A 13,520-nucleotide genomic window follows, 5' to 3' on the forward strand; every position below is an offset into this window, starting at 1 on the left:
TATAGTTTTGAATTGTATTTCTCTAGTAACGAGTGATGTCAAACATCTTTTCGTATGTTTATTAGCCATCTGTATGTCTTCTTTGGAGAAATGTCTGATTAGGTCTTTGCCCACTTTTTGATTGGGTTGTTTGTTATTCTGGTATTGAGCTTATAAACTGCTTGTATATTTTGGAAATTAATCCTTTGTCAGTTGTTTCATTTGCTGTTATTTCTCTCATTCTAAGGGTTGTCTTTTCACCTTGTTTATAACTTCCTTTGCTGTGCAAAAGCTTTTAAGTTTAATTAGGTCCCACTTGGTTATTTTTGTTTTTATTTCCATTACTCTGGGAGGTAGGTCATAGAGGATCTTGCTGTGATTTATATCATACAGTGTTCTGCCCATGTTTTCATCTCAGCGTTTCATAGTTTCTGGTCTTACATTTAGGTCTTTAATCCATTTTAGGTTTATCTTTGTGTATGGTGTTAGGAACTGTTCTAATTTTATTCTTTTACATGTAGCTGTCCAGTTCTCCCAGAGCCACAGGTTGAAGAAACTGTCTTTTCCTCACTGTATATTTTGCCTTCTTTGTCAAGGGTAAGTTGCCCATAGGTGCATGGGTTTATCACTGGGCTTTCTATCTTGTTCCATTGGTCTATATTTCTGTTTTTGTGCCAGTAGAATACTGTCTTTATGACTGTAGCTTTATAGTATAGTCTGAAGTTACGAAGATTGATTCCTCCAGCTCCATTCTTCTTTCTTAAGATTGCTTTGGCTAATCAGACTCCTTTGTAGTTCCACATGAGTTGTGGAATTTTTTGTTTTAGTTCTGTGAAAAATGCCATTGGTAATTTGATAGGGATTGCACTGAGTCAGAGGAATTCACTTTTTAAAAAGTTTTATGAAGACTCAAAAGGAGTTGAAAAAATATCTTTCTTTGATTTTCCACTCTTTCTCAGTTCTTCTCTTCGTTCCCATTGAATGAAGCAAAGAAGAGTAGACAGAGAATGGGTTCTATAATTGTGGAGATCTGGGTTCAAATCCTGATTCTAATGCTTATATATATATATATATATATAATTTATTTGTTTTGGCTGTGATGGGTCTTCATTGCTGCACAGGCTTTTCTCTGGTTGTAGAAAGTGGAGGCTACTGTCTACTTATGGTATGAAGCCCTCCCATTGCCGTGGCTTCTGGTGCAGAGCGTGGGCTCTACGGTGCATGGACTTCCGTAGCTGTGGCTCAAGGGCTCTAGAGCCCGGGCACAGCAGTTGTGGTGCATGGGCCTTGTTGCTCCACAACATGTGGGATCTTCCTGGACCAGGGGTTGAACCCTCATCTCCTACACTGGCAGGCAGATTCTTTACCACTGAGCCTCCAGGGAAGCCCCCTGACTCTACTACTAATGAGGTGGTCTTGAGCAATTTACTTAGTGCCTCTGACCTTCAGTTTCCTTATTTATGGAACAGTTATACTGACACTTACTACACAGGGTTGAAGTAAGCAAAGTCTCTCCCAATGCCTCGTTCACAACAGACACTCACCTAGGGATGGGCTGCAGCGTATCTTAGACTCATGAAAAATCCCAGTTCAAAACGGATTTATTATAGGAGTACAGCACGGATGCAAGGATAGATCCAAAGAACAGACTAAAGAACTCAGAAGTAGACCAACTAAATGGTTAATTAATTTTTGACAAAAGTCCCAATATAATTCAATGGGAAAAGGGTGGTGTTTTCAACCAGTGGTGCTGGAGCAACTGGGCATCCATATAAAAAAAAGAAAATAAACTTTGATTCATACCTTGCATCATGTCCACAAAATAACTTGAAATGGATCATAAACCTAAATGTAAGAGCTACAACTTTAAACTTTGAGGAGAAAAACAGGAGAAAATTTTTGTAACCTTGGGTTATACCAATTTTTTTTTAGAAAACAGAAAGCACAAATCTTATAAGTTGGACTCATGCATGTTAAGAAATGTTTGTTATTCAGAGAAATCCTGCTAAGAAAATGGGAAGCCACAGACTTGGAGAAGATATTTGCAAAATGGATTTGTTTATTTAATATTGCTGTCTTCTTGATACTGTGGTATAAAGTAGATGTAATCAATAATTCTTGTGTCCTCCCCATCCTCTCCCTGATAGAGTGCACTTTCTATATGCTTTCCCTTCTTCCCTTACTGTTTATGTCATTATTCACAGCCATAATTCTCATAATATTGTTATGAGTGAGGGCTGGAGGGAAGACTGAAACTTGTGTTACGAGGTTGCAAGCACTTCATATAAATTCCATTCTTGGTGGGAGAGAAGAGAGCAATGATGAAAAATACAGAGACAAGCATGTGTCCATTAGGAAGCAACCTGAAGCTGTTGGTAACCCTCTCAACAATGACAACAAAAAGCATAGACTGAGCATATGGCACTAAGGGCTGTGCTTGCATCATTTAACTGTAGGAGAAACATATGCAGGAGTCATCCTAGGGTCCCAGCAGAAGCAGGGCCACCAAGCAGGCGTCCAGGAGAAATTCATCTGGGTTGTTCCTTCCTGACATCTGCAATGGATTTTGTTCTTCCTGTGTCTCTGGATTGCTCTATCCTTTGGACGTCATTCTAGATTCATCCACGTCTTTTCTTGGTTTTACCGTTTCGGGACTGTTGGCTTGATTTTGAAGATTTATCTTGTTTGAAACTGCAGTCTTTGTTTGGCTTGCTGGCACCAGACTTTGTACTTCCTTGCTGTGTAAATCTGGTAACCCTCCCCTCAATTGCCTCTCCGTGTCTTAAAGCTTCCAGTTTGCAATGTTTGGCCATCCCTGGGTGATTACTTATCTCATACATCCCAAGGTACATAAGCATCACTACTGGCATCAACAATCAACAGGCAACACTCTTATGGGTCTCTCTTGTTCTTGTGTCCCTGGCAAACCACTGTAAGCATAGTTGAAGGAGAAAGCCTTCAGGTACTTATGACAAGTACAGGTTGAGGAGGCCATGTCTGCCTTGGCCAAGGAAGCTGTGGAGCTTTTGAAGTAGATGTAACTGTGAGGATGTCCTTGTGGATGTGAGCCAAGTTCCTGTGTATGGAAGATCTTGGAGTTGGAACGGTCAGCCTGTTGATACTTGAGAGTTAGCTGAAGACTTATGGGTGAGCACAGATCAAACCACAGGGTGAGTAGACCAGTGGGGAAAACAGAGCATACGCTCACCATTCTGCTCTTTCCACAGGTGTCCAAATAGAATTAGAGCCAGGCATTAAACCAGTGGCAGCAGTGAAAGTCCCAGTGCCTGGGATATATATATATATCTCCAGCTTCCAGCTGGAGCAGAGGGAAGGTACCATGTTTCCCTTCAGCTTCAATTTAACAACAGCAAGACCACAAGAGATGTTTTCTCTAGAGTTGATTTCCCACAATAGTCTGGCTGCAATTCACAGGCTGCAGAACAATGGGTGTGGGGGGAGGGGAGAGGGTGCAGGGAATCCCTTTAGGTTTATTTCAGTTTAGGATGAGAGCCTCTTAGAATAAGTAAGCATCCTGGGGAGAGGAAGGACAGACAGCAAAGTCTTCAATTCCTTTGGCAATTTTGATCTCTGTGACCATTTTAACCCAGGGTCTGCTAGGTTTCAAAAGCTTGAACTTGTGCTCGGTTGCTCATCAGAAGAATTCCTGCTCCTCCCCTGACCTGCTCCTCCCTTGACAGCAAAGTGATGTGTGAATGGTCTCTGTGTGACGCTCTGGAGGAGCAGTTACGTGCCCTAGAACCGGAGAAAAATTTGTCCACAGTAAGTATCTTGCTTTGTAAACTGTTTCCACTTCACATAGCCTGTTGAAAAGCATCTGGAAGATATATATTCATTATTGTTAAAAAAATAGATTTATGAGTGTTATGAGATTATGATGCAGAAGACAGAACCTGTCAGTGTTTTTAAAGTGCAAACCCACACTCTCCAGCCTTAAGTCTTAGAGTGATCAAGCTGACAGGGACTCAAAAACTCACACAGTTCATATAATTTTACCTACTGAAGCCCCCAACGTCCAACAATTTTACAGTTCAGGAATCTGAGGAGTGGAAAGGCTCGGGGAGGATTTATTACATTTGCATAGTCAGTGGAAGAGCTGAAACTTAAGCCCTGGTTCCTTGATAGTAAATCCTGCACTTGCCTCTAACTGTCTTTTATCTAAATTAGGGTATTTGACTTTCTGTCTTTTAAAACCTGTATAGACATCACAGTTATTTCCCCAGAGGGAGAGGAAGCATGAACTAATTTTCAGTGGGAGTGAATCTGGGGGGAACAGTTCCAACTGGGCACATTCTTTCCTCCTTTTTCATGGCCACCTGAAAACTTTGGCTGGGTGCTGGGGGGTGGGACGCTCTTCCCACTTCCCAGTCTTTTTCTTTTCACAGCTGCAAAGTTCAGTGAGTTGAACTGCTGTGCTGTGAGTTCACTGTTCACTCTGCCACGACCAACCTCTGTTGTAAATTTTCCTCCCAGAACACGTGACGATGCATTTCTTGACTATATATCCCAAGAGCAGCAGCAGAATTGTCAGAGTGCGGAGCCCCACACGCAGGAAGAAAAAGGCTCTCGGACTTGACCATTTAGGAATTCAGGACTTGGGACAAATTCGCCAGCTTTTGGTAAGTCAGCAATGCCATTTTGCTTCAGAAACATATGAAAGGCTACTCCCGGCAATTTGTAGATGCAGTTTTCTCTTCCTTTCCTTTTTTCTAAGGCAGTTTTGTCTTGAATTAAAAATAGGTTGATGCTTGGCAGCGAAATGTAAACTTTCTTTTTTTCTGCTCCATCAGCTCAAAAAGTTTCCCAAAGATTCAGACCTTATTTCTTTTCTCTCTGCACCCCTGTCTTAAAGGGACTTTTTTTTTTTTTTTTTTTTTTGATTTTAAAATGACTGAAGCAAAGCTTTTCACATGTTCACTTTATGAAATGAAAATTTGATGGACATGTAAAAAAATGAGTCTTTTCATTTCCTCCCACCTCCCGGTGCCCCTTTCCCCGCGCACCCCAGCCCGTCATAGCTGACCCCTGTTAACCGCTAGGAGGGACTTAGGGTTACTTCTCCAGGCAGCAGCTGTAAACCTTTCTGATCCTGTAGTTCCACAAACCTGGTGCTGCCCTCTTTCCTGTAACTGCGGTCGGGTGGGAGAGTCCTAACCTGCAGCTTTCTCCCCAGCTCCTGGCGGTGTGAGCTGAGCTTCAATGCTGAAGATGGAGCCTCTGAACAGCACCGACGCTGGCACCGCAGCCCCCAGCGCCCCCCTCGAGTCCCCCGTGTCTGGCAGCGGCCACGGCAACGAATACTTCTACGTTCTGGTGGTCATGTCCTTCTACGGCATTTTCTTGATTGGGATCACGCTGGGCTACATGAAATCCAAGAGGCGGGAGAAGAAAGCCAGCCTCCTGCTGCTGTACAGGGACGAGGAGCGGCTCTGGGGGGAGGCCATGAAGCCGCTGGCCACGCTGTCCGGCCTGAGGTCGGTGCAGGCGCCCACGATGCTGAATGTGTTGCAGGAGAGCGTGGCTCCTGCCCTATCCTGCACCCTCTGCTCCATGGAGGGTGACAGCGTGAGCTCTGAGTCCTCCTCGCCCGATGTGCACCTCACCATCCAGGAGGAGGGGGCAGACGATGAGCTGGGGGAGACTTCTGAGACCCCCCTCAATGAAAGCAGCGAAGGGTCCTCGGAGAACATCCATCAGAATTCCTAGCACCCCTAGGACCCTCTGGAGGTGACCCTATGAACCAGCACCCTTAGATCGAGGAAGGACACTTTCCGTGTCGGGTTTCACTTTTGCAGGGCAACTGCCACTTCTAAGGGACCCGCGGCAAGCCCCTGAATGGGGGGTGGGGTGGGGTGGTGGTGGTGGTGGGGGTCAAGGCTCAGACAGGGCCAGCTGCAGCCTGGAGTCCGCTGCACGCCTGTGGTGTAGACCTGCAGCTGAAACAGCCCTGAAGACACGCGGTGTGTACCTTTCATTGGGTCCTGGCGGGCGGGGTTCCGTGTGGAACTCGGCAGGTGGGATGTCCTTGCGATTGTACTCTCAGGGGATGCCCCGGGTAACTCCTGCAGCATCTGCCTACTCCCAGGGCTGCGGAAGGCTTAGGGCGTCCCAAGGGACTAGTTTCGGTTTGCTAATTTGCCCAGAGCTTTGTTCTTCTAGATCTGATTCGCTGTAAGAGCCTTTAATGTGAACCTGTGACATTAGTTCACGGCAGGTTACAGAGCTTCTTTTAGGGGGTCTTTCTGGATAGAGCAGGGGGATATTTGTTGGAGGGGAAGCTGGAGATCTCTACGTGGTCTATTTGCCTACTGTAAGGAGAAAACCAGGCGACTTTTAAACCGGTCAACATGAGCTGAGATGATAAGAATAATCTGCTACTTGACCTTTTGTCTAACCTGTGACCTTGAACTCTGACTTGGGACCATCCAGCATCATGTGCTGGTGTGACATTGTTTTTTTTTGAAGGGTTTCCCCAGAATCTAACCTGCACTCCGAATGGCTGTGCAGGGAATATTCCTGATCTTTCCAGAAGGGGTGATGGTGGGGTTGAACCAAGCCACTGTTAGCTCTGCTGCTGCTTTTTATTCCCAGCCCAGTTTTCTGAGCTGGGAAAAGATATACTGTGGGCCTCCACGACATGGCATTCGGTCACGTAGCTGAGACTTAGAAGGGCATACTCTGGCGAGATTGTGCAGAGTTGGGGGTCCTCTGTTTGTGAATCCCAAGCCCAGACTCTGATATGCTGTATGGTCCTGCGCATGTCATCCACAGACTTACTGCCTTCCTGAGACTCCTGATCATCTAGGTCCCCAGGGGGCTGGGAGGATGTCTTTAGATTTTAAGACTCTGTGATGAATCCTACATGGCCTGGTGTGAGGAAGCTGGGACAGAATATTTTCTCGCTGGCCAGTAGTCTGCGAAAGGATCTGCTTACTTAAAGGAGCAGCTGGAGATAGAGAACACGTGTAACTGGGAGATCCAGGGCGGCTCACCCACCATCCTCTGCTGTCACTTTCCCAGCAGTGAATCCAAGAGGCAGATCCCATATTTTACTCCGCCGAGTTGTCTGGGTGGTGGACTGTTAACACTCCGGTTCAGGGAATGAGACATCTAAGAGAAAAGACTCAGGAATGCGTGCTAATGTCTCCCTGTATTCCTGTGGTTAGTCACTTTGCAGCAGACTCTTTGAGCTCTCGAAGACAAGGAGCAAGAGAAACACACCAAAAGGTCAAATTTAATTCTAGTAAAAACATAAAACTTTTTTTTCAAACAAACACAATCTCCCTGGACTGGAGACAGCAGTAACTACTGTTCCCATGGAAGGGTTAACAGTGTAGGGACTGGTTTATCAGTTCGCCTTAACATAGCGCTAGAGGAAATTTATGTTTAGGGAGGAAAAAGGGCCCTCCGTTCACTTTAAAATTCAGAGTGTGGATTTACTCCAAAGGGGGCTGTCTAAGGTGAAAGAAGCCAAGTTGAGTTTGGCCCCTTGCCTGGAATCACTTGAATTCTGAAACTTTACTGCGACGGACATGTGCGTTGTCACATTTTCCATTGCTTAATCCTGAAGTTTGGTGCAAGTCTATCTGCGCCTATTAAAAAGTGATGTATATACTTCCTTCTTATTCTATTAAGTTGTATAAAATTGTCTTCTGTATTTAACAGTTTGTAATTTTCACGATATTTTTTTTTAATTTAAATAAAAAAACACATTTTCCCTATGGAAGTTATGAGTTCTCTCTTTGCTTCTTTAATATAACTCCTAGTTTCTAAGACATCCCAGATGCATTTTTCCAAGCCATCTCTGAATCCGGGTCAGCTTTCAAGCCAGACTCACATGAAAGCATATCTTCTTTCTGCCTAAATCATAGAGTGAGCAGGGCTGGGGTCTTCCTCCCTTTGAAGGAAACCTTTTCCATTCTTTGCAGTGAATAAGAAGCAGGCTGCACGTGGGTCTTACATCCACTTCAGTTTCTAAATTTGGTGGTCATGGGGCCTTGGGACTTGAACACGGAATGACATAGTGACTGTTGTGAAGATGTTGCTCCAAACCTGGTTGCAAGAAAACCTTTGATTACACGTTGGCTGGACAAATATCCACACATGGCCGCAACAGCACAGACAAATGGGCAGGGAGCTGCTGTATATAGATGTTGTATATACATTCATATGGACACATACATAATGGGGAGGGAGATTTTTATATAGACACAAACTTAAGAACATACCCAAGCACACAGGCCATGAGTTGGGGTTGGTCCTCCTTCCTCTCCTAGTACCACCTACCCCTGCCCCTCATGAAGACTGATTGTCTAGTTTCCTCCCCTGGGGTCTTACTTTAGCTCTGGTCCAGGTTGAGCACAGCCAGCCTATCTCCCTTAAATTTGTATTTACATAAGCAGAAAGGCTAAATAAAAATTACCCAAACCAGTGACCTGTCTTAAATTATGCAGATGGTAGAGCATGGCCTGACTTTTCTGTTTCTCTGTTTCGTGCAAGGTGTTTGTCTTTTCTGTTTGAAGTAAATGCTTCCCTTAGGTTCACAAATAACTGTCTCCCTAAAGGATATATCTGGCTAAGGTACAGGGGAGCCTGGATCCTTGTCAAAGTACAACAAGTGTCTCAGTCCACCTGCGGGTACTTTGACAATGTAAGATGAGAAGATTATTTTAAAAGACAAGGAAGCCCTTCAGTGGATTCCAGCTTAATGTCATTCCTGGGGAGGAAACAGTTAAGGAAAGAAGCTTTTACCGTGGGCGGAAGAAGAGGGAATTCTAAACTCTAATTGTCCTAAAAATATGCGGAGTACACTGTGTCGTTTTAATGGAATATTTGTTTTCTTTAAAAAAAAAAACAACAAAAAACTTCTAAGCAGAACCTAAGACCCAAGGGGTTTAGTCTGTGTGGATTTACTCATGCATGTGAGAAACTGAGAAGGGAATTTGGCCTCATGCACCTAGGATATTAGAACCATATTTTAAAGCACTTAAATGTTAGGGATGAGGTAAATGGATCGTCTTGCTTGTTCCATGCTGTTCTAATTACACCTTTGTACGTCAAAGTCAGACAAGGATGCTGCGAGAAAAAAAGATTTCTTCCACGGGCAGAATCACAGGATCAAAACTACTGGGAAGGGCTGAAGCTGGGCCAAGGAGTGAGTGCTCTTGGCCTGTGATTCTGGTTGGAAAGTCGATCCCATGGTACATTTCAGAACTGCAATTGGAGGGTTTTGTGGTCAGGCATGCACTTTCAGGGCTCAGCTGAAGAAGGGTCATTTATCATCCTGTAAAATGCTGCTCCGACCCTAGACATTGTGGAATGGACAGGACACGGAGCTTACAGTGCAATGAATACCTTAGGTTTAGAGCATACATTTGCTGAATCGTCTCTTCCAGAATCTAGGCACCTTGTTGGAGGAAATCATAGGCAGTATCATGGGTCGTGGAGCAGGAGGTGGAGTCTAAGGTTGGAGGGAGGCACAGAAGCTGACTGACCAGGATGGTGGCTCAGGCATGGGCTGGACCACAGGATGCAGGGTGGAAGCAGGGGTTCCAAAGAGGCTGCCCTGTTGCTCTGGGAAAGGTATCCATCCTCTCTGACCTGGAGGCTCTGTATTTCAATGTGAGGGCACGCAGGCCTTCCTCTTTAGGGAGCTGCTAATGAAGAGAATGGTGAAGCATACTACTGAACAAACTGAACACGGCGTGAAACTTACAAGAAACCAAAAAAAAAAAAAAAAAAAAGGCAGCTCCAGGCTTCTACTTTTTAAAATATATCCTGGGCATATGTCTGCACATGAAGTCGCTGAAAACGCCTCTTCTGTGCACGGTTTCCTCAGGAGACGGCAATGTTCAGGGAAAGGACACATTTTGCCAAAGGAGAAGGGTCATAAGAGAGGAAAACCACTGTTCAATTCTGCCTTTCTCCGTTTCTGAAATGTTTCCTCCCACAGGAAGGAACAGTTTGGGATGTGAGCTGTTACCATGGAGATAACCAGCCAAGGTCACTTGTTTGAAGGAGCCCATGGCCCCACGGCACTGAATCATTACGGAGACTTTAAGAAGCTGGGATTTGGTTCTTGATTCAGACGACCGAGCTTTGAGCCCACAGTAGCCTACATTCATAGCTTGGAGGAGAGGGCCCAGGGAGAACACATGTGGAGAACACACACACATATACACATACACACACACACACACATGCACACATGCACACAACAGCCCATACCACCCCATCTTTCTTCTCCTTGCACTTCCTGTGCTCCATTCGATATGGGGCAAGATTACTTACAATGTAAGTAATATATTCTTACATTGATTTTGGTTTTTTTTTGCTAAGAAACATTATCAAAGAATCTTTGTAAAATCTTTAAAGATCAATATACAATGAATATTACACAATATCACATCAATACCTATACTTACTTTTTTTCTGTTCTTAATGGTTTTTCGCTCCCTGTTCCGAGATGGTGAATAACATCATCTCTCTTTTCTTAGTCAATTTCAGCTGTTATAATAAAGCACCATATTCTGGGTGGCTGAGAGACAGTAGAAATTTACTTCTCACAGTTCTGGGGGTGGCAGCATGGATGCACTCTGGTAAGGAGCCCCTTCCGTTTTCAGGTGGCTCACTTCTCACTGTGTCCTCATGTGGCTGAAGGAGAGCCAGCTAGCTCTGTGGCCCCTTCCAAGAGTGCTAATCTCATTCATGAGTGATCTACCCTCATGGCCTAGTGACCTTCAAAGCCCCCATCTCCAAATTCTATCACTCTGGGGATCAGATTCAACATATAACTGTTGAAAATGACAGTCGCTCAGTCATGTCTGACTCTTTGCAACCCCATGGACTATACAGTCCATGGAATTCTCCAGGCCAGAATACTGGAGTGGGTAGCCTTTCCCTTCTCCAGGGGATCTTCCCAACCCAGGAATCGAACCAGGGTCTCCTGCATTGCAGGTGGATTCTTTACCAGCTGAGCCACAGGGGAAGCCCTATGGCTGTTGAGGGGACATAAATATTCAGTCCATAACATCTCTTCTCCTAACCTCCCATCCCGTTACCCCCTTCACTTCTTTCCATTACACCAAAAGGACAACAGCAAAAAAATCCAGTAACCACAACCCATAATAAACTTTTACAATGTGCCAAGCATATACTTCACCCGGTTGTTACAATCCTATGCTTTAAGCTTCTACTTTCTTCTAGGTACTTCACTAAGTGCTGGGGAAAATGTATTAGTAACAACCACTCAACCCCCAGAGAGGCCATAGTCTCCATGTAGATGAATTTGCAATGGAATATTACTTAGTCATAAAAAGGAATGAAACTGTGCCATTTGCAGAAATGCAGATGGAGTTAGAGACTGTCATACAGAGTGAAGTAAGTCAAAAGAGAAAAGCAAATATTGTGTATTAATGCATATACGTGGAATCTAGAAAGGTGGTACAAATGAGCCTATTTGCAAAGCATATGTTTGCTCTCTATTAGACACAGAGAACAAACGTGTGGACACCAAGGGGTAAGGAGGGCGGGAAGAGTGGGAAGATCAGATTGGCATATATACACTATTTGTATTAAATAAATAACTAATGAGAACTGACGGCATAGCACAGGGAAACTTATTCAGTGCTCTATGGTGACCTAAACGGGAAGGAAATCCCCCCAAAAGGGGAGTTGGTGATGGACAGGGAGGCCTGGCATGCTGCAATTCATGGGGTCGCCAAGAGTCGGACACGACTGAGTGACTGAACTGAACTGATAGCTGATTTGCTTTGCTGTACAGCAGAAAATAATATAACATTACAAAGCAACTATACTCCAATAAAATAAAATAAAAAAACCACATCTCTGCTTCTGGTTAATCTATAACATTAGTTGAGGATTTTTGTGTGCAGGGTCTTTTGGGTATCAGAATACATGGCTTGTATCTTTGAATAATTTTAGGGCATAGTGGTGTTATTAAACAGACAAAATATTTTGTTTACCTAGTATTTGCTTTACTCTGTGATAGGTGCTTTCCCTTTGATGGTCTTACTGAATCATCCCAAGGAAACTCTGGGTGAGGTCTTTGGTACTGTTAATGTAGGTATGAAACTCGAGGTTCAAGGAAGTTGCAGGTCAGTGTAATGAATGATCAGGGTTCCAGTGCTGGTCTTAGATATACAATCTGACATTCTTGAAATCAGCAAGAAGCAGAGAGACTCAGAATCTAGTCCCATCCGAGGCATTAGGCAACTCTGTAGCATTACATATGTTGCTCAGCCTTCTGGGCACGCTTCCTCATTGGTAAAATGGAGATAATGGTATCCTCCCTCCTGACCTCAAAGCATTGTCAGACCAGCTTAGGAAGCAGCTGGGAAAATAGAGTTTTCTTACAGAGACACTGATTTGTTCATCTTGGATAGGCAGCCGTGTGTAGCCTTCATAGCATTCATCAATATCCAGTTCTTCTCCCTTTCTGAGAACATGGAAATTTCCATTTCTCAACTCCTTTTCTTGCCCCTCCTCCCCTACCACCAGGGGTCAGGCAGGCATAGGACTCATTCTGCTTGATGTAAACTGAATGGAAGTGATGTATGTCACATGTGAGCTGAGTCAGTGGAAAGCCCATGCGTGATTCTCTAGTTGCCCTCTTTACCTGCATGTTGTCAGTGAGACTGTATGTTTCAGATGGTACCAATACCAGGCAAAGCCTGTGTCAACATGGAAGAATGAATTATTGCATAGAAGGCAATTGTTCTGGAGACTTGCCCAAACCTGCAGGTGGCTTTACATGAAGCAACAGTAATCTAAGTTTTGGTAAATATTGAGACATTGGGGTTTCTTGCTACTGCAGCATAATCTTGCCCATCAGATTTAATACAGAGTTTGACCATATTACACAGACAGAATGTTGGAAGTCACCTTCTAGGTTATCTAATCCAACCCCTCTGGTTAATGATGGGAAAGTTAAGGCTCACAGCAGTTAAGTTTTGTGTTCAGAATCCCAGGAGGAGATAGGAGCAAAACTGGGGTTACAAGCCAGGTCTACCGACGATAGTTGGTCCTCATGGTAGGTATACCATAGAGGTCTCTGCCCTAGCTTAGTGAAATCGAAATAGCCAGAGAGGGTCTTCTCCTTTGAGCTCCTCACCTTGAGCTTCTCTGAGCAGCACTGAGTCTATTTACTGGCTTCACAAACCCTGCTGGGAAGTAGTTTCTTTTTTCCTGGTCAAACCCTGGCATTGACTGCCCTTTTGGAAGGATGGATCTAAGCAGGCAGAAGTAAACACATTCCCCCAAAGCAATGCAATGTGACATTACTGGAAACTTTAATAAAAGGCAAGAAGCTATAAATAGGGGGAGGGAAATATTCAAATGGGGTTGAATGCAATTGTCCTGTGCACAGCTTACTGGATTTCGGCTTTCGGTTTTATTTTTTGCCTGCTTGGGCTTAGCTCCAGTGCCAGAGCAGGTCACGGCCAGGCAAACAGTGCAGAGTGCTCCCAGGACTGATGTCCCTAGTTTCCGGGCAATGATCC

At 44.3% G+C, this 13,520-nt stretch overlaps 1 protein-coding gene across 1 annotated transcript; it reads left to right on the forward strand.

The window, feature by feature from the left end:
* Positions 1–4,557: 4,557 nt before the first annotated feature.
* Positions 4,558–5,706, forward strand: KCNE4 (potassium voltage-gated channel subfamily E regulatory subunit 4). Its single transcript, XM_052636066.1, has 2 exons — positions 4,558–4,619; positions 5,174–5,706. The coding sequence occupies exon 2, from the start codon at positions 5,200–5,202 to the stop codon at positions 5,704–5,706; it is 507 nt and encodes a 168-aa protein (XP_052492026.1). The 5' UTR covers positions 4,558–4,619; positions 5,174–5,199.
* Positions 5,707–13,520: the final 7,814 nt, after the last annotated feature.

The sequence above is a fragment of the Budorcas taxicolor genome, chromosome 2 (genome assembly GCF_023091745.1).
Source record: "Budorcas taxicolor isolate Tak-1 chromosome 2, Takin1.1, whole genome shotgun sequence".
Taxonomy (NCBI): Eukaryota; Metazoa; Chordata; class Mammalia; order Artiodactyla; family Bovidae; genus Budorcas; species Budorcas taxicolor.

What these genes read in the sequence shown, in the direction of transcription:
- KCNE4 (XM_052636066.1), top strand. Translation starts at nt 5,200, where the DNA reads ATGCTGAAGATGGAGCCTCTGAACAGCACCGACGCTGGCACCGCAGCC.